This window comes from Aedes albopictus, unplaced genomic scaffold (genome assembly GCF_035046485.1).
Source record: "Aedes albopictus strain Foshan unplaced genomic scaffold, AalbF5 HiC_scaffold_165, whole genome shotgun sequence".
NCBI lineage: Eukaryota > Metazoa > Arthropoda > Insecta > Diptera > Culicidae > Aedes > Aedes albopictus.
This window is the reverse complement of record NW_026916942.1, coordinates 20261-46525: the sequence shown is the minus strand read 5'-3', so window position 1 is coordinate 46525 and position 26265 is coordinate 20261. Positions and strand designations below refer to the sequence as shown.

The 26265-nt window shown below is 41.5% G+C and overlaps 1 protein-coding gene across 7 annotated transcripts; it reads left to right on the top strand.

Annotated features, from left to right (window-relative positions):
• The first annotated feature begins 424 nt into the window (after window positions 1–424).
• Window positions 425–25709, top strand: LOC109398907 (mediator of RNA polymerase II transcription subunit 12). Of its 7 annotated transcripts, none has more exons than XM_062843347.1 (8): window positions 425–1625; window positions 13287–13586; window positions 13659–14006; window positions 14602–19846; window positions 19928–20568; window positions 21998–22102; window positions 22170–22593; window positions 23432–25709. In XM_062843347.1, exons 2-8 carry the CDS (start codon window positions 13497–13499, stop codon window positions 23545–23547), a joined length of 6969 nt encoding a protein of 2322 aa, XP_062699331.1. In that variant the 5' UTR covers window positions 425–1625; window positions 13287–13496; the 3' UTR covers window positions 23548–25709. The 7 variants fall into 7 exon arrangements, 6 of the variants coding, with proteins under 6 accessions (XP_062699331.1, XP_062699332.1, XP_029724244.2 ...); XM_029868384.2 differs by having other exon boundaries at window positions 426–633; window positions 1289–1625; window positions 14602–20568; XM_019671360.3 differs by having other exon boundaries at window positions 426–644; window positions 1289–1625; window positions 14602–20568.
• The last annotated feature ends 556 nt before the right edge of the window (window positions 25710–26265 follow it).

The window sequence follows — 26265 nt, the reverse complement described above, 5'->3', positions numbered from 1 at the left end:
AAGCGGTGTGCCGTTTATATCCATCGACCAATCAGCGACGAGGATCTAATCGACGGCACACCGCTTGGATGTCAAAACTTCTTCTTCTTTTCGCTTGGTGCATCAATCAATACTAACCTTCGACAACCATTTTGTCAAGCATTTTGTCGACCTAATCAAATCGAGCTCCAGATATATTAAATATATCTGGAGCTCGATTTGATTAGGTCGACAAAATTTTAATTTTCATCCATCGTAAAATTTCTCTTACTGCTGTTTTCTCCGTGTTCCTGGCAAATTTCAGTTAGTAAGAGAAAACCCTTGTGGCAAATATTGACAGTTATCGAACCGATCTAGATAAAGTTCAGGCTCCACGCACACACTTGCGGCTTTCACAAGACGGCTCCTCGATTCTCCCCTTTTTGATGACTGGCAACGCCATTTTTGTAGACCTCACAAATTCGTCTCCTGTCATCAGCAGTAGCAGCAAAAGTGCGTACAAGCGATCGAAAAAGTTTTGATTTACGGTTGTAAAAAGTGTCGAGCGGTGCTCAAAGTATTTGAATTTTCTCGCCCGAATCCCGCCGTGTCGGTTAGCATCATTTTGCGACGGTTTTGAACGTGTTCCGCGTGTGTTTTCCGCTTTTGTACGAGGTACCTCCAAGGTAATTTTCCTTCACATTCTGCGTGCCCCCGTCGTCATCGTCGTCGTCGTCGTACAAACCCGGTCGCGAAGATTCAGATTTTCTTCTTGCTTTCGGTGTTTCTTACTCCTACTCGCATACACAACGTAGAAAGAGAAGTTCTCTTTTTTTGTGTCCGCACTCCGCAAAGCAAGCGCGACTGTTTGTGTGTGTGAGTGAAGTGGTGTTTCAGCCTTCTTTTTGTTGGAAAGAATCGCAATCCAAAAGTGGAGTGAAAACGCTTTCGTTGACTCCTGGCTTTCACTGATCTTGGTGGAGCTTGGTTTTTCAGTCCCGGAAGATCGGGCCACCTTCAACTGGATACGGTTCCGCACAGTTTTTATCTGCCTTCTGTGGCAGTGAATCGGTAGGGCTCGAAAAACATCAAAATCAAGCAAAAGGGCATCGGTGAATCGGTGTGCGTGTTCCAAATCGTGTGTGTATAGAGCAGAGCTAGTGGGTCGTGTTTCCGGTGGTGGTGCGGTGGAAGCAGCACTAGCCTTTTTTCCGTCTTTTTTATTCGAAGGGGCAAGTGGAAAAGTGAAGAAGAGATAACGAGCGCGGAGATTTCCCGTTACAAAGCAGAGAGTTCGTACAAATCTGAAAAAAAGGAAATCATTTTCCAGCTCCAGATTCTTCAGCCGAGAAATTATTCACGAAAAGTTCTGATTTCGTCGTATTCGCTGGAAGACGAAAGAATTTCTGTTCGTGTAAAAGTTGAGAAGAATCGTCGCTCATCCAGCGGAGTAGCAGCATCAGCAGCAGTAGCTTGAGGAGCGGCCAGCAGTGGGAGTGAAGATTTTCATTGTCCGAAAATTCGCAAACGTCATCTTCTTCTCTTCAGAAGTGCTTCGCGGAGAACGGAGAAATCGTCTGCCGTCTGTCGATCGGACGGTAGTGAAAGGGAACGAATTCAATCCGGAAGCAACTGAAATCGAACGTCTGATCAAGGACTACAGAAGTGTAAGTAGCCAAATAGTTTTTGGGATGATTTGATTTGTAATTTGAGCGTTCTTATCGATCTACACACCAAATTTTTGAAAATGCTTTCAGCACAAAAAAAATCAGCAAAATAAATTGCTGAATTTCAGCAAAATTTTTGCCGAGTATCAGCACAACGTTGCTGATCAACTGTCAAAATTGCTGGATGGTTCAGCAAGTTGATAAATAATTGCTGATACTCAGTAAATTCGTATTGCTGAATGAAATCAGCACAAAAAAAAAATCAGCAAAATTTGCTGAATACCAGCAAACAAAATTTGCAGTGTAGACACTAAAACGATAATTTGTATTTTTTTGTAATTTGTAAGTTTATTTATACAATAGCCTGTCAGTGTACAAACTTAAACTTTAAATCAGGTCAAGGAATTACTGTAACACACATTCTCATAGGTCTGCTATTTGGGAACAAATGTATGACCCTTAAAATTTATTTAAACAACGCAATAATGGAAACTAGAGCCTAGATTGTTGGTAATAAAAATGAATTGTTAGTATGATTTTTTTTGTCGAACATATTACTTTTCAACATTTATTGCATTTATGAATGAAAGTGACCACCGTCGGATCACTGCGGCGCTCGTCAAAGTTTGGCTTATAGTAACCTACCTAAAATAGTAAAGACTGAACTGTTGCAGCACTAGCTGTCGGCAATACCTAATCCACAGACAAAAAGATTTAACATACAATCACGGAAATATGTTCGCCCAATGCTAGAAGGACTGAGTTTGGCCAACCATGATCTAGGTGGGGGCAGTGGGCAAATGTCAAACAAATACGATGAAGGCGCAACGGATGGGCAGTTGGTCAACTATCAAATTTTTAATATACCGGTCAATCCGTGTACAATTGGAATGATAGAAGTGTTTTGTCAAATCTAAATTTAGCTTTTCTGCATTCATTTGGTTGTTTTTTTTTTTCATACAAACTTCCTTCTCGTTGAGCATTTCCTTAGGTTGGAATAGAACCAAAATTTTATTTGAGCTAATGTTTGACAATGACAAAAAGAACAAATATGTTTGGGTTTGGATTCTCTATGTGTATTATTGCATGTTTTCATTGTTAAGGAAAATTGCAAAGTTTGAGGCATGCATTGTTGTTCATGGCACAAATTTCCCAAATGGAGGAGAACGTGCCTCTGGAGCCGACCTACTAATGCATTGTTGTAGAGTTTACATACTAGCCACTTCCGGGTGGTATATGTTTAAGGCTAATGTTCTTCAGTCCATGCACGGTTTGGAATACGTTGTTGACCAATCCTCGTTGATAGTTTGTTGCATGAAGAGTTTCGTTCGATAATAGCTCTTCAACTTCCATGTTTGTGATGGGATCTCCAGGCAGTGTGTTGTTATGGCCTTTGGAAAAACTGTCTGCTAGAATTGCAACTTTTTCCTTGAAAGGAATCAGAAGTTTCCATCGACTTCGAGTGTAGGGTTAAATTTCACTGAAATCCTCAAGTGTCCTCAAAATTCTTGCAGCGGATTTGGGCACATCCATATTGAAATCATTTGTTCAGTTGTTTGACTATCATTTCCATATGTGGGAACGCTGATATTGGCGTCTTCTGGAATTTCTAAGCCGAATAAGCAACTTGATGCCGTAGGGTAAGTTAACTTTATCGGGATTACGAAAAGTACGCATCGGTATCGAAGAATCTTCCGCTTCAGGTAAACATAACTTGTATTAGCAGCCTGTATGTACAGCCTGTTAAGGTTCTTAACTAGCTGCCAAGACAGGTACAATTTTGCATTGATCTGGTTTTTGAAATGGACTCAGTTCGCTCTTTTTAAGTTTTTATTAACGTGTATTTTAACTTGCTAATTCTCCACTTACCTGTTCGCTCTGTCGTAACAGCGGATATGTCTGTTACGACTAACAACGGACGTTTGGAAGTCGATACCAAATGTTACAGGGAAATGATTACGCATTGGACAGCACGAGATCCATCCAGAACGGAAGGACGACCAGAACCGAAAGGAATGAATGTTGGGCTCATCGATGCATGAACATAAACGTTGGATTTCTGAACCAGAATTGCCAGTGTGGTCCAAGCAGTATTTGCTCGATCGCAGTGCCACAGGCGATGCCTGGCGTTGAAGTCCCCAATGATCACATGCCTTCGTGTGGGGACATGGTTCCAAACTATTCCAGTATTGTTTGTACTGAGCTGCAGCCCAGGAATGAATCCAACGCTTCACCCAACTAATTTCAGCTTCTGCTGAAGTGTCGAATGCACTCCGGGCATAAGGGCAAACTTTTTGGACCAAAAAACGATGGTATCAGGTATTAGAAGGTCCGCTCCAGAGGTACGTTATCCTTCATTTGAGACATGTGTGCCATCGCCATAATTAAAGCCTATTTGATCATCTACCTGAGGGAAAAGGAAGGAAATAAGGAATAGGATGGGGATAGGGACAGGAAGGGAAATAGAGGAAAAGATACCCTCTTAAAGGGAACTAACGCATAAGCGTATCACAATGGGTTCAAACAGCGCCTTGAAAAGGGCACTGTAATAACACATAAAGCGTAAAGCCACAGCAGCGAATTAATAAAAACAGAACATGCTGAATATTCAGGTTTCTGAAGTCAGTTTCACTTAATAAGTGCTAACCCCCGAATACTAGGAAACGCAGTTTCCTGGACAGTGACATAACGAATGTTAAGAAATTTCATAATCGGAAGTACAGCTATCACATACAAATGAATCAGCTTGCTGAATATTAGCCATGTGATATGGTAGACGTTAGATAACTACAACATGTCTACGTTTCACTTATCGAATAAAATTCGATAACTGCAACAACTAACAGGCGTCAAAAAACTGTCACTTATGGCAGAATGCAACTAATGTGCATTTGGAGAACATCGCATTGCATCAAAAGTGCATGTGAAAAACATCGCATCGCTGGTGTTAAATGTGCTCGACGGGTACTAGTACGATAACTGCAAAATTGTTACACTTAGCGGAATTGTAGTTAAAAAGCATTGCAGTTAAAGCGTTTGCACCGAGCGAACGTCTACTGTAGTCGAGTCGGCAGTAATCAGTCAATGCTTTGACCAGCAGAAATGTTTGGCCAATTCTGCTTAGAAAGATTTATTAGATATTTCACCATCCCTGGAGATGGCTCAATATGATACAATTTTGTTTGACGACATGACTCCCAACTATTCCAATATTGTTTGTGTTGAGTTGCAGCCCAGTTGTCAATCTTCGATACCGGAATAGATGGCTCAGAGCCTATTAGGTCACGTGATTCTCCAGTGCGAGCTAACTCATCAGCCAATTCATTTCCAACCATAGAAGAGTAGCCAGGTACCCATACAAGGTGTATAGCGTTTGCTGAATTCAGTTTCTCGATTTGGAATCGACAAGAGATAATTATCTTCGACCTAGAATTGACCGAAGCAAGTGCTTTAATAGCAGCCTGATTATCTGAACAGAAGTATATTACTTTGCCCATTACGTGCTGCTGAAGTGTTGATTGCACTCCGCACATAAAAGCGAAAAATTCGACCTGAAAAAAACGGTGCAGCGTCTACCAAGTGTGTAATACAAATGTAGCCTTAGCTCACGAAAGTAGACACCAGCACTAGCTCGATCTTCGAAGAAGGAAACCATCAGTGTAACATACATTGCCGTCTGAAATACTTCTCTGCAGCTATGCAGATGTCCATTCTTTTCGGGAAGTGAAAAATGTCCTACGTAGAAAATTACATGCAATGGTAAGATCACTACTAAGCAAAAACAATTTTGTCCCAATTCATCAAAAGTGGAAACAACGAGGTATGTTGATCTGCGACACAGTAGACGGTAAGTGCAAGAAAATGGTTCTTGTTTAAGATTAATGTGTAGTGGGGCAACGACAAAGAGAACTTCGAGCGCTGCCGTGGAAGTTGAAGAGAACGCTCCAGACATCGCCATTAAGCACATCCTTTGGAGATGGCCTAAATTTGATTGGATCGTTCTCACTTCGTCCTTTTGCCACCACAATAGAGATTCATAGGTCAATATTGGTCGAACATCAGTTGTGTAAATTCATTTGATATACTTGGGTTTTAGACCATCGACGAACACCACTGTCACGTCGGTTCGTCGGTGTTTAGACCCCAAGTTGTACCAAAGGTTCGCCGGTATTGCCCGAAGGCCATACAAACTTTCTTGATTCCGAACTCAATGTGAAGTATCTAGGAAAACTTGGAATGGAGCCTTTCCGTGGAAAGAACAATAGGTAATATCCCGCCAAGATTTGGGAATAACCCTGTAGCAAAACTGCAAACAAGTACATAGTTTTTCTTTCTGAAGTAAAATGGGATAAATCCCATCTGCCCTACACGGCAAAAAATAAATGCAACTCGCCCGATGTAACTCATTCCGATGTACTAAATAATCAATGTAATCAAGATTCTTGTGTACGATTACATCGTTTTTTATATCCTTCAAAAGAAGAATATTGAATAATAAAGATGTTGACAAGTCCAAGGCTTGTGCAGTATCTGCTGTGTGACCACCCGTATTTATACTACCTTAGGTAGACATAATGCATCATACCTAGACATTTAAATTCTGTCATGAATAGTATTTCATGTAGGTAGATATCCTATGCACACAACCAGGTAGACACTGCAGTTTTGATGTAAAATCTTTTGTTCTTATGTGTACATCGTCTTATGTAATATTCATGCAACCGACGGATTGATCGGGTTGCAGCAGTTCAGATGTAATATTACACAACAGTTTTTTTCTGTGTAGGAGATTTGAAAATCGATTTACTGTCCGGTCAATCGATTCTATAGTTATAATACACCGCGCTAAAGCCAGGGAATCATAACTACAAGAAAAGACATCTGGCTCATCCGAATATGTAAATCGATCGATCGAATCGATCTGAAAGCCTATGATCCAGCCGAACGTCGTCTGTTCCAACTTTTTCTACATTGTTTCCTGAGCTTGGCTAAATCAGAGTTTCACCAAGGGGTTCCACTTGTAGTCTTCATAGACCACAGAGGGCAAGCTTCTTCAAAAGCTTTCATGATGAAAGTCGTTGTAGTATCAACGGCATCATCTAACCCACTTGAAGTGTCAATGGATAGTGAGTAACTAAGAAATTTGGCCACAACTAAATCAATGAAGAGATCCCAGTTGGTTGACCGGGGATTCCCGAAACGCAAAGTTTGCGAAGTAATATTTAAGTGTAAAAAAAGATGTAGTGATGTAAAATAAAGATTCTTCATCTGACACATTTTTTTTCCTCCCCTGTTGGGGAATTTAAGCCACTGCGTCCAATAGGCTAAACTTTTGTGGCATCTGACACATACCAATTGCTCAACTCGTGACTAAATTCTACTAGAGCAACGCGTTCTTCTTCTTCTTCTTCTTCTTCTTCTTCTTTATGGCACTACGTCTCCACTGGGACTTGGCCTGCCTCGCTTCAACTTAGTGTTCTTTGAGCATTTCCACATTTATTAATTGAAGGGCTTTCTTTGCCTGCCATTGCATGAATTTGTATATTGTGAGGCAAGCACAATGATACTCTATGCCCAGGGAGTTGAGAAAATTTTCCCGACCGGAACGGGAATCGAACCCGCCGTCTCCGGATTGGCGATCCATAGCCTTAACCACTAGGCTAACTGGAGCAACGCGTTATCTCTAACATTTCTTCTGGCAGATACCATTAAGGCTAGGCGGTTGTCTATATTAAGTAATCTAAGATCTGTACTACTTAAGTATTCCATCAAACTGGAGCCTCTCAAATTAATGTATGAGCTGCCCCAGATGATATGGTGAGCATTACAGCATCACTGCCAACAATTGGGTTGTTAAGTGAATAAAATATTGCTATTTTCTATAGCCTAATCGAAAGAGCTCATTTTTCTGAATATGACGTGAATTTATTGGTTTCCAATACCTTTGTTTTGATGGTTAATGTAACAAAACAGTTTTAATTTTTGTGGATAGAATGACAGTTTAATCGATAAAATGACAGTTCGACCCGAACAAAAAAATTTCCCCATACAACTTTTAAATGAATTTTAAAAATAGTTCCCCGACTCCAAAAATTATGAAATTTTGGATTTCGACTAATTTTTGGGCGGAGAATCTGGATATTCCTAAAGAAGCCAATTAGCAGAATTCATTTTCATTCGCAGTAAGCGATAACTTGCTTGAAAGCATCCGTAAGGAATGGTTCATCATGCGGTAGTTAAATGAACCGAACAATAGACAATAGACGTATTTCCTGTTGAGGTTTCTTTAATATTCATCCATTGAAATAGCACATACATCTCTGGTAGTTAGTTCAGCGATGAGTGTAGCAACGATTGCGTTGTTAACAAGCACACAGACTCGATGCATGACACGTGAGTTTGGCATTTCATTTTTATTGAAAGTAGCAAACATCGGGTTCACAAGGTTTCCTAGATAGAAATTCCCCTTACGAAAGTAAGGTTCTTGGACTGATACCATTTCAGGCTAAACATTTCTATAGGTCCTAAGTGCAGGCTCTCTTTAAGTCTCCTGTCTTTCGATTATAACGTGCTTGTACTGCCTATGATAGCATACCCAGTCAACACACGATCGTATATTAAACATCATATACGATCGTGTGTGCAAAAGTGGAGGCGATATACGTACTCTTTACACACGGTTAAATGGAAGCATGTCCGCATATGGCCTCCACTTTAGCATCCTATTCAACATCATATGAGACTTTGTGTTGGCTGGGTAACTGTTCCATATGAATAGGAAACAGCAAATATGTAACTGATAAGCGATTTACTTGCGTCGGAAGGTAGATTGAACAATTCTTTTCCGATCAGCACATTACAAATTGTCATAATGTCCCCTGTGACATCGTAATAATTTAAAGAGAATCGGAACAAAGAGAGCCTCTCTTTTGCAGATTGGATCTTTAGATATGTTTGTCGCCATTTGGGCTGTACCATTTTGCTAAAGTCTACAAAGATTGATCGTTGCTGTTCTTTTATGCTGAAGATTGATCTGAGCTATCCTAACTGTAGGTATTACCCAAACTACAATCACAGCACAACCAATAATAGCAGCAATAAAACCAGATCGGTATCCATTGGAAAACAATAATACGAAACCATACAGCAGAAAATTTATACTAGTCAAGAAACACAAGGTCCACTGCTCCATTGCTCCGGTTAGCGTAGTAAGGGCAAAATACTGTAGAGGGCGCCCTGGTACTCTACAATGCTTCGTTAGCGGTTAGGTTTTCATTAGACCCCCTGACCATTCATTCCAAAGCACCATTCATTCGTAACCTCACCTATTGTACAATCCAAGAATCAGTAATGTCGGCAGATTTGTGATCAGTCAGAGGAAAAAAAAAATAACCCAATTCTTCACTTAAAATAAACTCAGATACTCGTTCAGAAAATTTCGAAATTTGTACTTGTAAAACAAGTACGTTGGGGAATCGCCACTGGTTTAACCCTCCTTTGGCATTTGGGTTATGTTTGACGTACACTACGTCAGCGAGCTGTTCCCAACGTGATGCATTGGGAAGGTAAATATAAATACATTTTATTAGTTCAGGAAATATCTTTATAGATACCCACTAAATTATTATCAGTTGTCTCGCTCAGTTTCGCCTATTTTATTTTATGTTTCTATATGTTTATTTAATGTTTCGTCATTCGGACTAAAGATAATGAAGCTAAATCGAACAATTTGTGTAGAATATTATACGAAATGTACATTAGAGTGGGTCATCGTTTATATGGAAAAATGAAAAATTCAATGGTATCCCATCAGATCAAAGCTTTTTTGATCCCATTTCAGGACCCAAATAAGAGTGCAAAATTTGGGCACGATCGGTTATGCCTACGTTTTGCGCATCGCGTGTGAAGTTTGTATGGGGTTTTACATGGGAAAATACACTTTTTTGTATTTCTCTCATAACAAGCTCGAATTTTTCTAAAACCATGTAACCGATAAAGTGAAAACATAGCCTAGGGTGTCCTGAAAAACTTTGTCGAGGACCGCGAAGTGATGCGATGTTTATGAAAAAAGTTATAGCGTTGGCATTGCTTGGCGAAACAGCATGATTTTGTTGCTATTGTTATTCCTTTACATATTAAAACATAAACACATGCATGCGGTTCGTTGGTTATAACTATTTTTACAAGCATCGGATCGCTTTGCGGTCTTCAACAAAGTTTTTCAGAACATCCTAGGCTATCATTTTACAGTTTCGGTTAAAAACTTTCAAACAAACTTTTTTAACTTATGGCTATAATGCAAAAAAAGTATGTTTTCCCATACAAAATCCCATATAAATTTCAATTGCAATGCGCAAAGTGTAGACGCAACCGATCATGCTCAAATTTTGCACAGATACTCAGGACCCGAAGCGGAACCAAAAAAGCTTTGATCTGAGAAAACGGTTCGGATGACCCACACTAATGTACATGAATGTAATGTAAATTCATACTGAACATGCAGGATGCTCATTATGCCCCTCCCATCCCTGTTGGTGGCGTGAATCAGCAAGACTATGCTGAGAGTACCGTAAACCGGGGTCAAATTGATCAGCGGGGTGAAATTGATCCCTCGGGTACAACATTGTAATTCCATACTAGGAACTCTTAAGCGTCGTAATGATCTTAAACTTTTTACGTCATCTGGTTCGTAGATGTCTAGAGGTGAGTGTAGACTTTTAATTTTTTAGAAAAAAGTTAGTTTTGCCTTATTTTTTCAAGGAATTTGCAATGTATTTCTCATTTAGCTGAAATCATTGCTGCTAAACAATCAATTGCTAATAGGACTTCCCGTGAATTCTGTGTTTTAACATTTTTGTGGAGCCTTGGTTGGGATGTTATGCAGCTAATCAGAACATGAAATTGTTATAAAAAGTTCATTTTATGAATAAATTGTCATTTATTGTAATAGAAATCACTTATTTCAAATGAAATTGCCTACCTTTAGGCGTTTAAGGGGAAATTCCGAAATTTAATTTTGTATTTAAAGTATTAAATTCACTAGTTGTAAGATTTTAGACGCGTTATTCGGTTTTAGAAGAGCAAAATTAAGCGGTGAAGGAAATTTTCCTTTCCAACCGATGCTTAATTGTATACTGATCAATTTCGCCCCAAAGTGGCATTTCCAATATTTTGATATTTGAAGTTATTTAACTTAAAGTTTAAATTTGTTGAACAAAATTCTTTCACATGGTTCCATAGAGATCCACTGGGTACTGGTTTTACAGAAAATCTTTTGGCAATATTTGAACAGGCACCGATGTTATCCGCAAAAGTTGTTTTAAAGTGATCAATTTGACCCCGGATTACGGTACCATGTTAGAATAGCAACCTATCTAGAGTCTTTTCGAATTGGAAATATGTTTGACTTTCTTGAACAACATAGAGTATCATCTTGAATGTAAAATAATCAGTTGTCAATGAAAGCTCTCGGTTAATAATTTCAGCTGAGAAGCAGGCTCTGTTTCTCTTTGTTATGCAGACAAGAATAATAAGAAGATGCTCTAAATGGTAAACATGTTTGTCTGCGGAACTACACATTGCTCCAAATACATACACTGTTTTCAGCACAAACCAACAAACTTGTTGATTTCTTTACAATGGTGACAATAGCAGTTACCGGCAATACCTCGTTGCTGCATGCATGATAAATTCATATTGAACCCGAAAAAAGAGCACAAGCGGAAGTGATTATTAAATCAATAGCAATCCAAAAAACGACGTCCGCCTTGATTCAACAAGAAACTGTGACCTATAACCGCGCGTACATCGGCGGGTGTCACAATCGAAAATAGAACGTAATCCGAACCCGGTCTTCGGGTATAATGCCGATGGCAAATAGAAACGGAGGCTTGTTGTGCCTCCCCAAAAACGCAAAACGGCGGCTTTCATTGACAATGCAGCTCTGGACTCATTCATGAGAACAACGACATCCTTCTTCGCGCGATGGATTCGCCTGTACGTACCGCAATTAATGTGCATAAAAAGCAGATTGTACCGGGAACATCGCTGGAAGAAGGCCAATTGTTGTGTAAGGATTTTCATTTGTTTTTGAAACAGGCAGTTTTGCATTGCGTTACCGAATTTTCATGAATAGAAAACTGAGAGGTTCCTCTGCCATTTCCCATTTTGCATGTGTATATAGCGTAGTAGCTGCGAAGATACTCTTTATGCAGATCAAGTCAGGAAATTTTGATTATGCAAAGATTCTGAACCTACCGAGAATCGAACGTGTCACCCTCAGCATCTTGCTGGAAATCCACGTTTCAACAGCTACGAATATATGGGACCTAATTAGTCAAAAGTAATCAATTAGTAAATTAGCTGATATTTGGAGCATTTTTATTGAATATTCCTAAACGTAAACATTACCTTGAATCCATATTGGTAATTCATTATTATTATACTGTTACGGCAAGGTCGTACTACGTTTTTTTTTTAATTTCCCAAATGAGAAATTTTAAGCTTGCTAATGTCCGCAGCTTGAGAAAGTCGAGTATTGGTGTGAATACATTACAAAATTTTCTTTGTTGTCTCTCGCCACACATATCGACGTCTGCTGCTGCCTGCAATGTTGTCCCCTATACGGAATGCGTCTGGCACACACGTATATTCGTTGGGATAGGTTGCTTATTCTTTATGCAATTTAATTGATATTTCGACGTCAACGTAAAGCGATGAGATTATCTGTTTCGAAAATGATCATCACGGTGTTTGCGAGTCCAACTGAATCATCAGTGCCAAATATTTGCTGCAGCACTTATCGATGAAGCGTGGGAGAAAGTGAAATGGATTTGGTTTGAAAAAAGTGTTCGCCGGGTGCTCACATTAATGGGCGTCTCGTTCAATTTCAAGGTCGTTCAACCAGATAACGATTCGCTGACGGTGCGATGACTGTGTTTGTAAATGTTCCTACTTTGTTTTGGTTATGTTGTTTATATGGTAGATTAATACGCCATACAGTTTCATAAAACCGATATAGGGGCTGGGACCATTTGGTCAGGAGCACCTATTTTGGGCACTTGTTGCTATAACTCAGTCAATTTTGAACCGATTGACTTGATTTTCGAAACACGGTCAGATACGCACAGTATCTAGCCATGTTCAGAAATTGAACTCAATCGGTTTGAAATTGACAGAGTTGTAGCAGCAACTGCCCAAAACAGGCGCTCCTGCCCAGATGGTCCCTATTAGTTTTTGTTTTACATGGGACTTTTGGATAGTGTTCGTAGTGTTTACAGAAGCTTAATGAGATACGCAATAGTTTTGTTTGGTAGTTAACCTCTTTTTATAAACTCAAATAATTCCTGTGTAGCAGCAAAAAAAAGTTATTCGCACAATAACAATTCGATTGCAGTAATAAATATGTATTAATTGTCTAAATATAACATACATATTTTTAATGCTTTGAAAAAATATGCTAAGTATGGGAATTGAACACACTTTTAGCATGCCGATTTTTTATTGCGCGTTATTGTTCGCGGCTAAGTTTGCTTTTGAAAATCAGGCAATAAATGTGAATTACTTACGTCGTTGTGGAAATTTTGCACTTTTCAATATCTCTAAACATGATTAAATCATGCTATATACAACTAACGACATTTTGTTTTTTCCTTCTTTCAGATACATTGCCTCTGTCGTCTAAACCACGGACACGTTGACCTGAAATTGCCAAACCGCAACTCAGGTGTCGGAACCGTTCTTACTGCCAGGCCAGCAAAACAGAGCCAGCCACTAGAAAAACTTTGCCGACACTGGGCGCAACAAATCAAGACTGGTTGAGGTGCGCAACAGGCTTCCACACTTTTTCGCTGATGAAGATTCTCTGGCAGCATGAATGCATTGGGGGGAACTAGGGGGGAGCGAAATGCAAAGCCCAAATTCGCAGCGTTAGACATCAACAAACTCTACAGCACAAGTCGGGTAAGAACAGTAGCTCGCGGATAATAAATGGCTCATTTCTGATATATTTTTTGTCCTATTGTGACATTCCAGGGAGAATCTCTTGAACCATCAACACAGAAAAGTGCAGCTCCTCGTAAACATGGAATGCAAAGTTTGGGAAAGGTTCCCTCGGCTCGTCGTCCGCCAGCAAACCTTCCGTCTCTGAAAGCCGAAATCTCCATTCCATCGGATCAGCAAGGCACCTGGGGAAGCGAAGCAGGAGACACCCAAAACAACAACTCTAGTATTACTTCATCTTCAGTAGGGCCGTCAGCAGCCGCCGGTAGCAGCACAAATAACAACGCCTCGGTTGGTGCCGGAGGTGTTCACACTACTTCACACGCCAGCAGTCCACAGATTCCCCACTCGAGCACATCGTCCTCTTCACAATGGAGTTCGGTTAGTATCTGTTTAGTTTAGTAGAGTTCAACTCGACGTAAAATGACAACGATTTTGATCTGGTATTTTTCTAGGAATCATTTTGGAACGTTGCTAGTTTTTTGAAAAACAGTTTCTAAAAAAATGCTCTAAATTTCCATTCAAATTGCTTCTGCAATTTACAGTTTACTGTTTGCAATTCCGGTAAAAATATGACTCTGAAACCAGGCAGCCATTATAAAGTCTGGGGCTTCACATTATTCATGCTTATTCGTTGAAATATGATAGGAAAGGATGAAACCCACTTTGGCTAGATTACTGGGCCATTTTCCAAGACTTGATTAACTGCAGGTACACCAGCAGAGTCCTCAAAAGCGGCGTAATCTCTTGCTAGCCCTTGTCCGGTAAAGCTGCTTCGCACGTTCTGGGCATATGCAATAACGATTTTTGGTAGCATCACGCGCTACGTCTTACTATCCAAAATGTGATATAATGTGGGTTATTGGTGAAATCAGTTCGTGATACAATCAGATCGTAACAATATCAGTCAAAGCAGTGCATACCTATTTGAAATTCATTGTAATAACTGAGCTTTTGTCTTTTCTAATCCACTTAGAACGAGTTCCCCTCCCTGGATGGCACTGGTCAGTATGGTCCGAGCGGCAAACAGCAGCATCATCATCACCACGATGGCATAGACGGCAGAGCGATGGGGCAGTACATGGATGGTCCACAGGTCAGCCTGAGGCCTCAAACGGATGCGGCGAGTTGGATGCAGCAACAGCAGCAGAGCAGTGGGGGCGGAAACAACGCCGGAGGTATGAACGGGCCAAACAGCAGCCAACAGGGCCAGGGCCCCCAACAGCAACCAGCTGCACCCCTGCCGCCACAGTTCCGGGCACTGATGCCACCGTTCATGTATCGTGGCAACGGAGGCGGAGGTGGAAATTCAGTTACACCGCCGCCTTCGAACGAGGATATCAGTCGTGGCAATATTGGCAGCGGTGGTGGAGGCAATGGTGGTGGAGGTGGAGGTGGCATGCGAAACAACAACAGCAACATGGGATACAACAGTATGCTGCCAAGCTTCGTAGCTCCTCCGACGAATCATCACCAATCTCATGGATCAAGCTATTCGCCAACGCAGTCGGGTGGTAGGTACCGGGACTCCTATTCAGGTGGACGCCGTGGCCAGATGCAGCCGCCTCGTCTTGCCAATAGGCAACAGCAACACCAGCACGAGGATCATCGCTCGCAACCGACTGCTCCCGCTTATGTTGAACCGGATATCCTTGTTCAACGACCGATTATACGAGATGAGGAGCTTCAGCGCATTGAAGCCATTGCAAAGGACGAAGGATGGGCCAAGGATGACGAAATAGATTACAACCAGAAACTGCAATTCTCGGATGATGAATCGGAACCAAGTCCACCGAAAGAAATTCCAATGCCAGTGGTTAAGCAAGAGAAATCACCTCCGCAGGTGCAACAGCAACAGCAGCAAATACAGCAGCAGCAGCAGCAACAACAGTCTCAACAGGAGGATGACAAACGAATGGCTTGGAGTCGCGAGGTGGAACGGGAACAAGAGAGGCTTGAACAGGAACGAATTGAACGCATTGAACGTGAACGGCAGGAACGAGAAAGAGAACAATCGGCTGTTCGTCCAGTTCAGCAAAATGGGCATATAGGTGGTCGCGGTTTGGATGCGGAGGCCAAGGAGAGGTTGAAGCAACGGCGAGAAGAAGATCAGCGACGAGAGATGGAACGCAAGCAAGCGGCCGCTAGAAAGCTCCAAGAACTGGAACAAAAGTTAAGCCGGAAGAAGAATGAAGATGGTTCAGCGGGTTCTGCAGCCCCACCGGCTGCCACGAAAGAAGAGGAAGATCGTGATCAACTTGTAACAGGTTTTAACGAATCTGGCGAAAGTAAGGAACGCAGCACATCAAGCGTTCGCGGTGGGGATCGTGAGAGAGGCGAATCGAAAGAATATAGAGATCGTGATCGAGATCGCTTCGATTATGGACGTCACGACAGAGATTATCGTGATCGCGACAGGGGAGAACGAGATAGAGCAGAGCGAGATCGAACAGAAAGGCCAAGAGGAGAACAGGATCGTGACCGTGATGCTTGGGGTGAAGCACCGCCATACTCCAAAAATTTCCAGTCCAATTTACCGCCACGTTTTCAGAAACGTAAACTTGAGCGAAATCCATCGGGAAATAGCTTACAGGGAAGTGGAAGCTACATGAATAGAGATCAGAACATCAGTCGCAACAGTAGTACTGCCAATCAAGGACCGATGGTATCGCAGTCACAGCAGCAGAGTGAGAGCAAAAGTGTCCCATTCGCTCAACAGTACGATCCACGATTTATCCATAGTCAGCAAAACTATGGAAAAAGTCAATCATCTGGGCCAGCTAGAAGACCGGCTCCTGGAGAGGACAATTCACGTGGTCGTGATTTGAGAGATCGTGGAGATGATCGTGACTCGTTAACAAAAGATAGGGAACAACAGCGAGAACGAGGAGAAATGATTCCCAGGGAGATCATGAAACGACGTATCGACTCGGAAGAAGATGATCGTTTCAGCAGTAGTGGTAGAGAATCATCGAGTAAGCTCAGTGGAGGCAGAACTACACCACAGCTCGTCAGAAGTGTATCCGATACATCTCAAAGGAAAACTAGTGTATCTAGCGACGATAACAATCGTCAGATGGATCATCACCATCATCATAACAGTTCCAGAGAAATCATCGGTTCATGGGAAAGTGAAACGGAGAAAGAAGATCGACGACAGGCTGAAGCAGCAGCAGCGTTGGCAAAGGAAAACCAACTGCAGCAGCTACAGTTGCAACAGCAACAGTCGGAAAATCGAAGAATTTCCGAATCTTCACTTTCTGAAGGAGAGCCGAAGCAAATTCTCCAGCGAATCAAAGAATCTTCACCAGCGCTACATGAAGAATCGTCGAAATCAAGAAACGATGAAACGAAAGCAAATGAGCCTAAGCTGTTGACAACGGCATGGGAAGAAACGGTTGAAGCCGCAGAGGAAGCTCAATTAAAAGCATCTGAAGCGAGCTCGACTTCCATTGAGGATAAAAAAGATGTGTCCAACTCGGATATGAATAAAAGCGATAGTGGAAAATCCATCGATCAGGAGAACAAGATGAGTATTGATAGTGGAAAGGAGATGGATGACGGCAAATACGGTTCTAAGAAGCCGATGCAATCCCGAGGAGGCGGGCGCCATGAACCTCGTGGAGGAGGACATTCCCGAGGTGGTTTTAGCGGCAGCAGCGGATTCCATCGCGGGGGCAGTAGTGGTAGTTGGGGTCGTAGAGGTGGTCCTGGCGGCGCAAGGATGGGTCATGGCCGTAATTACAACCAAGATTATTGGAGCGAATCTGACTATTCTGATGATGGCGATGAAGAATTTAGAAAGGATGGAAAATACGAACGCAAGGAAGGAATGGGCAGTCAATATCGAAACAGTGGTTCATCCGTTGGCCAATCTCAAAATATGAAAGAAGGTTTTGCTCCTCGCGGTGAACCATCCCGTAGAGGACGTGGAGGAATGAGCACTGCTATGAGTGGTCCCGGATTCCGTAAAACCACAGTTGGCAAGAAAATGGATGGATATGGACCACCTAGTTCAAAGAGTCCTTTTGGAAGCAGCGAAGAGAAAGCAGAATCAAAAAGCCAGTCTGCTCCAAAGGATATGAAGCCAACGGATCAAACATTGAGCGCGGATGATCGGACTAAGCAGAAACAAGCTGCTTTGAGCGCTGGGCTTACGAACAAACCGATTGGTGGCCCAAAGCCACCTACCAGTGGACCACTGCCTCAAAGGAGCCCGTCCGGAAACATGAAGCCACCCGGCAAACCGGCTGAAGAAACACTTTCCGATCAAGAAAAACTGAAAGCATCTTTGGAGAAGAAAACACGAAATGATAGCAAATCAGAATCTCACGACGAGAAGATGAAAGAAAAGCAGAAAACAGAAAGCGAAAGTCATGATACGGACGATGCAAGTAAGGATAGCCAGAAATCTGGTCAACCTCGTCCTAAACAGCAGCAACCGCCTGGCATCAAAGCAGTGCAGCCTAGTACAACGGCACCTGTGGTGAAAGCTACGACTACGACGCCAAAACCAACTACCGTTGTCCCGTCAGGAGCAACGCCAACCGGCCCAAAGCCGACAGCACCGGCAGCCCCCGGAATGCAACAGGCAAAGCCGAATCAAGATGCAAGAGCTCAAGCAAATAATCGATCAATGAACATGACGCCACGTATGGTGAAACCAAAGGAACGACGTGACGGTGGATTCCAGGATGGCCAACTGAGCGGAGGCGAAGTCAATGAGTCTGAAGCAAACGTTGTTGCTAGTTCCCAGCAGCAACCAGTGCAAGAGAAAGTAAACACGTTGAACGTCAACTCTTTAAAGACTGATAATAGTAAGCAACATTTAGACGGAGCTACGCCACCCGTAAACACGATCATTTTTGAAAACACGAACTATAAGTCTTCGACATCTGTTGTTTCTACAGTGCAACAGCAGCATCTTCATCAACAGCAACAGCAACAACAACCGCAACAACCACTGCAAATTCAAATGCAACAGCAACAACAGCAGCTGCCACAGGCTCCTTCTGCACAAGCCCAAATCAAACGACAGCACTCGGGAGGTGTACCCGGTCAGCTGATGGCACTCCATCAACAGCAACAGCAGCAACAACAACAACTTCAGCATCAGCAGCAACAAATGGTGCAAATGGTTAAACAAGATCATGTTGTTCGACACCCATCACAGGAAGATGCGTTCAAGGTCGCAGCTGGTGTTCCTCAGGCAGGGTCTATGCACGACATTATGGAACAACAACAACAACCACCACAAAGGCCGCAGTCGGCAAACGGCCCGCAGCAACAACAGCCACAACCGCAACAACAGCAACAATTACAGCAAAATCAAGTACCATTGCAGCAGCAAATTCCTCAACAGCAACAGCCTAGTTCCCAAGCCGATGTTATAACTAGTGCACTTCACAATATGGCGTTCCCCAAACCTGCGGAAGCCGACTACGACAAAGAGATGAAACCATTCACATTCGATGCGGATATTTCGCAACTGATCGAAGCAAAGAATAAGGCAGCCGGACTCTGTCTTCCCAAAGCACAGAACATGATTTCACCATCAACGGCCGAGTTGAATATGAAAATTGCCAGCGTGAAAAAAGTATGGGAGATGCCTAGTGTTCCAGAGCACGTTACAGAGGATCCCTCCAGTGCGGCCAACGCGGCTGCTGCAGCTGTGCAACTGGCAGCCAATTTCGCAGCCGTAAATTCGCAGCATCAACATCAACAGCATCTCCATCAGTTCCAACACTCGCACAGCAATTTGTCCCATGCTCATCAGGCCCATACTTTGGCCGCTGCGGCGGCTGCTGGTCAATCGTACGCGGGAGCATTCGGACAAGATCAGCAATCACTTGATCAGCATTTCAATAAGGCCAATAATGAAAGCGTCGTGATTGGAGGTACGGGTGGAGGAAACGATGGAGACAACAGTTATAACAACCCACAACATGCAGTTGTTGGTCAGGGTAATAACGTTCAGCATCAGGCTGCTGCTAACATGAACATGAAACACGATGTTCTGGCTAATAATGTTAATGTTTGTAAGGTGAAACCAACCCAACAGAACATGCATCAGTCGACAGGTCTAGGTCTGTCGCCTCCCCCGATGCAGCAAGGTACTATTCCATCCGCGCCTCAAACTTATTTCCAACCATCTCAGTATGGAATGTCCGCGATTCCTTCGCCACCGGCCGTAATTTATAATTCGTCAGCAATTTCTCAAGGTGGGCTTTATAATGCATTCCAATTAGAGGCAGCAAATCGATCGCAATTTTCACAATTTCCCGGTCATTACGGCACTACAGGAACTGGTCCTTACAACGCGTACATGACGACGCCTCCGAATCTGCAAACTGCTCCAACGCCGGAGATGTATCCGAGTCTTACTTCGCAGTTCCGGATGGGTGGTGCCGTTCAAAGTCCGTACAATCCTTCACCTTCGCAACAGATGAACAATCCCAGCACGATGCTGATCTCATCGAGCACAAATTCACTCATGTCGTCGTCGGTGAAACCTTCGTCCCAACAAATCGGTGCAATAGGCTCTAAGAGTGGATCGGTTGGTCAACCCTATGGACAGCAATACATGGGTATGTTCCAACCGGCTCCCCCACTGCAAAACAACAGCTACTACTCCAACTCCGCTGGAGGCCAAAGTGCATTCTTTGGCGGAGCTGGCGCTACACAAAACTATGGCATCCCGGCCGCAGCTGCCGCTGGAATGTTCGGTGGTCACGGAGCACAGACGCCATCCAACGCTCCGCCCCCGCAACAGCAACTTCCGAACTATCCGAACGCATCGCAGTTTTTGAACACTCCGTTGGCCCTGGCGGCTAATGCCATTTCGCAGCAATACCGCGGAGGACCCACGACGAATCCACAATCGGCCGCTGCAGCTGCAGCCTACATGAAAGGAAACCAACCGCAATCGCATATGCAGGATCCCGTGAGTTATCACTCATTTAAACGCTATAAATAGTTGTTATGTCCTTTGTGGGTTTTCTTCTGTTTTTCCGTGTTATGTTTCTGACTATTTTTTTTTTCAATAACCGCACGCATTTTTCGATTAAAAAGAACCTCGTGGGTTTGAAATCTTTTCCAATGTCTGAAAATGCACACTAAACAAAATAATAAATCGTTCGCAATTTTATATTCTGTAGCAATTGACCTCTCTAAATAAACCATAGTCGAAATTCAAACCCATTTGTTATTATTTCTATTCCGTTAGAAACGATTAGTATTCCTTTGAAACACAGTGATGGATATGAGTAACAGCAGCATGTATATTGCTAAAACAAGTATTTTTTGTTGTGCGAGCTTGCGTTCCTATTCTAGGTTGTTGTCCTGAAAATTGAGTGATTAAGTATTTGATATTGGATGTGAACATATTTTCTTTACTGATACTAAAAAGCATATTTCGCTGGAAATGAAAAAATGAACTGTGTCAATAAAAGAGTACCAAGACTTTGTAGAGGTATGATAATTGTAATAAAGCGGTTTAGGGGTCCAGCATACCGTTACTACCAATCATATCAGGGTTTATGTGTAGACAGCACATACCATTTCCTATAAAAACTTTAGTTTCACACCAAGAATTATCATTTAGCACTTGATGCCATCTTGCAGGCCGTATTTCTAGAAATTTCGTCGGGTAATAAATAACTGTGGGAAGTCTAAAACTCTAAAACAACAATTCCTCCCCAAAACCGTTACATGATCTATGGACAACCTCTTGTAATCAATAGGACCATATTTGTACTTCTGTTCTACATAAGTGACCCGATTTTGTCAGCCCCTTTCCGGAAAACATTTTTTGCTCCCCTAAAAATCTAAACAGATATTCACACTTTTTATCCCTCTATGATCTGCCTTTCAGCAGTAGTTTGGTGATAATCTTAAATGAATTGGTCAAAGTTCGACCGTTAGATAATGAGAACAAAAAGTTCGTCGCAAAATGTGGCTGACAAAATCGGGTCCGTACTGTATTATGTTTACATATTATGTTCTATTAGTATTCTTATCCATCACTGTGTTAGTAGATTTTATACTCATCAATGAAAAATATCCACATGACACCATTCCAATTTGCAAGGATTAATCATCGGTCATAATTAGCCACTGTTACTAGTTGATTGGTACTTAGTAAGTCATCGCTACTATTCTGCCCCCACTCGCATAACAGTCCAATCTTTGCTGGGATTCCTATTCATATGGGACAGTTATGCGAGTGGTGGCAGTATTGTCTCTGTCTAAATAGAAGATGTCTATTTATTAACAAGGTGATGTTTTCCTCAAAATTTCTGTGTGTTTGCGTGAGTCCATATGGCGTATGAATATACAAGATGAAACACTTCTCCCCTTATTAATCCTTGCAGAATGGTCGGCAGCTGAAAAGCCCTTTGAATTCTGATGGAATGAATAATTTAAAACAGATTCCACCCCAAGCGAGTCCTCCACATCATAAGGGTTACGCCGCAGCAGTAAGTTTGAGTGATTACATTAAATACACAATTGTTAATTTTCCCCATTTGTATAATCTTTTACCAGTGGGAGTTACAACTTCAACAGCAGCAGCAACAAAATCAACATTCTAACCAGCAGCAGCAGCCACCACAACAGCAGAACCCACAGCAACATCCGCAGCAACAAATGAATCAGCCTCCGCAGTCTCAGCAGCCCAACCCGAACCGAAACATGATGCCTCCCAATCAGCAACCTCCGGCCGGACTCGGAGGTGCCGCCGGGGGTGTAGGTGGTCGACCGCCACAAGGCGTACAGGGTGGTGGCATGCCTCAGCGATACCCGTCCCCGATCCAACGACCGACCAACTACTCGCAAGCACCTGTACCGGGAATGCACCAGCAGCGACCAATTCGTCAGTCGGGTGGCCATAACCCGGGCCAACAGCAACAGGCAAACATGGCGCAAGCGATGGGCAACCCCAACAAACATTACTACGGAGGAAATCGAGGTTAGTTCTCCCAAAACTGGTTCAACTCGACTCGCTTAAGCTATTGCAGTACATGGGTAGGTAAATTGTAATCGTGCCTTCTGGTTTTTCATCATTGTTTTAGAATATTCATAAGGTCTATAGGATTTAGACTTAATGCTTTGCCCGACCCCTTCTTCCTATTTTGTAGTTTTATCTGCTTTTCCTCTTCTTTCAATTTGGAAAAAATCTGAAATTTTGCGTTTCGTTAAAGGGCATTGGTTTCCTTATTAAGCATGTGGCTCCCATTATCATTCTACGAAAAACAAAGGATTGATGCGCTGTTTGTTTTGTTTCTTATTTTTGTATTTTTTTGTTAGAAGTGAGCACCCGTGAAAACAAAAAGAACGGAATCAATCGGTGCCGTAATCATTTGTTTTCGAAAAGGATGAATATGGGAGCGTGAGATTACTAATGGCATACATACCCTATTTGAATGAATCCACTTTATTCGGCAAAGTTATAGGCAAAGTGACTAAGTAAAAGTCCTCCATGCACTATTTTTTTTTTGATAGCATAGGTACTTCTGAACTTAGATAGTAGCAAGTGAATATAGCTCTGCAAGCGAGTGTTTCCATCCCTGGCTACATGTAAACTGCAGATGCTTGTTAGATATTTCATTGGTGCGAGTGTAGCTTGATCTCGCGAACTTGAGTGTAGAGTAACTCAAGTATACACATTAAAAAAAATATGAAATAAAAATGATCTGGCGATACGGAAGTAGCAACTACGGGCGGCTAATTTAGCTCTCAAACTCAAGCTTTTCATTTCATTTTGTATGATTTCTAATAAGATATTTATTGTCCCACATGTATCCTAGGTGGTGGTCACGTTAATGCAATGAACGAACAAAACCTTGGCGGAAAACCTGGCGGCGCAAACGATAAGCCAGTTATGGATGGAGATGTTAACAAGGATGATTCCAAGAAAAAGTAAACGATAAATCAAAACTGATCTTCAATGGAGTGTAGGTGAGAATTGATTACTTAGAGGAAAGTTTCTAGAGAAAGTAATGTGGGATATTAAAATACATTTTGGGTCGAATATAATAGAACTGAGTTCAATTTACTGGATGAGAGAAAAAGTATTCAATTGAAAGTTGTCACAAAATGGCGAAAAATACATAAATAGAGAGTAACAAGGTGCGTAGACGATTCCGAAAGTCAATGTAATCTACACGAAAAATATGTATTATTGGTAAACAAATAAATACCTATTTATTAAATGAAATAGTTAATGGAAATCATCGGAAATTGATTAACCACACAGTAATCCACAAGGAAAACAAACCGCGACATTAGTTCTGGCAACGCTAAAGCTTACACTAAATCGTATCAAACCATAAAAATCAACATCTGAATATACCTATCTAATGCATTCAGCGGAACGATCACAAATAGACAAACGATTCTATTTGTTTGAACTGGTACTACGTAATACTGCTATACAATGCTTAACGTGCTCCCAGGTATCAGTGAAATGGATCGGTTTGACTGAGTTTCACTATAAACGCAAAGTAAAATCTTGAACCTACTTAATTTATGACACGATTCTTCTTTTATGACATACAGTAGCTGTTTTCTACGACAGTACAATTAAAGCAGGGACGAATGATGCTGAATTAGTTTCTGATTATTTCTTACGGAGAATGTCAGCAGATTAAAATTCATCAGCGCGATTCACTGCATGATTTTGGACGACTGCAAAGGTAGATGAGAAAGAAAATACATTACCTATTATCTATTCTGCAATACATACAAATTTACAGACTCGATTAATCTGCCCCTTTAAAATGTTGGCAAATCTTGAAACGCGTATTAAATGCAAAGAGATCGAGGCAGAAAATTCAACCGGCATGGCTACCGTAATACAACAAGCAAAATGATTGCTGCTGACACGGCAAATGGGATTCGGCGAGAAAATATAAACAATATAACTGCTACTACTGCTACTTTCAAACGACAGTTTTCGTTGGAACGGCTGACAGCTTCCAGTTGCATGCAACCAGGCTGCAATTCTGAATTTGTGGAAAGTTCAGCCGCTACCTTGATTGAAAATTATCTGTTCTCCGAAACGGATATTTTCCGGCAAATTAAATCAATCCTTACATAACAGATACCATTAAGAAAAAAAAAACAAATATTCGATGGAAGTAAACAAGTATGTCTACTCAGAAGACTATTAGCTTAATACAATTATAAGAGAATAAACAAGAAATGCTGAAACACATAAGTAATTAATGCATGATACAACAACTACATATAAATGATAAACAGAAACAAGTTTCAAACGATTATACTAGTAATTCACTTTATTATAATTATTCTTAACGATAACACAAATACGTGAAATATATTCGAGTATAATCTTTATTTTGCCGTAACATTTTTTTTGCGTATTTTGATCAAAGCAAATCCAGGTATAATAAAAAGGATCATCCCATTGCCTTTGTTCATTTTAATTATATGCATCATAGACGACTATTACCTACGCATCAATGAGCCAAACTTTCTATTCAACGTAAAAACATCAACGCAAAATCACCACAGATTACGTGATTTAAAGCATGAATGAGAAAAATATTACATAACAGGAAAAAAAACAATGCTGGAAACACGCTAAATTGATAGTTTAAACTGGGCTAGGATGATGGATAAGAATTTAAATTTGCAGATCAAGGCAAAAAGTTTTAGTTTATGTTCAGAGGAAAAATGTTTTATTTATTTTCTATCTTAATACTTATAATTCACTGCTGAATTAAAACAAAATGAGATGATGTTAGCGGAAAAAAATCACAAACACATACACACGCATATACACAGCAAAACAAACTGTATGAGTAATTCACACTTACACACACAATTAGAAGGTTGAATTGACTAGAAAGAAACGAGGAATGGTTAAAACTTATATATGTATCAGAAAGGCAAGATGGAGCAACAGTAATAGATGAATGCTAATGGAAAACTGAGAAAAATGAGTACATTCAAGTATCTAAAACAATTCAAACAAACAAAAAAAAAGTTTATAAAATTTTGAAAAATGACAAGAAAAAAATAATAAAAATCGATAAACCGAAAATCTAGAAAACCACAAAACACCTGTTTTTGTTCATTCGAATTTCCTTTCCATGCTTCGCTATGATTTCGAACCGGCGATCCTGCGAGACACTAGAACATAAGAGGAAAAAATACGACTCGATACAATCGGCGAAGACCCTCGCGACGAAAAAAGGACTAAGATTGGAAACATGGAATTGCAACTTTTTTTTTATTATTCTTTATTATTGTGTTTTTTAACTTAATGTTAGTTCAACACACTAAATTAATGAACGAATGAGAGAGCTGTTAAATTAATTCATACAAGTTACAATCGTGGAGAAACTTGAACAGTGTTTTGATGGTATCCGGATCGTCCCGTAGGACTTCTCCAATATTACCAGCGATGTTGTGGAGTTGACGTTGGCCTTCGTAGATGGGACACACGCAAAGGACATGTTCTACTGTGGCTGGGATGTGGCACACTTCACACTCCTTGCGGAACGCACCACCTCCCATGTTGTGTGATAGAAGTGTGTGCCCGGTTCGCAATCGAGAGATTACTCTCTGGTCTTTGAGCACTGGCAAATCAGTCCATGGTTCTTCATGTCTTTTA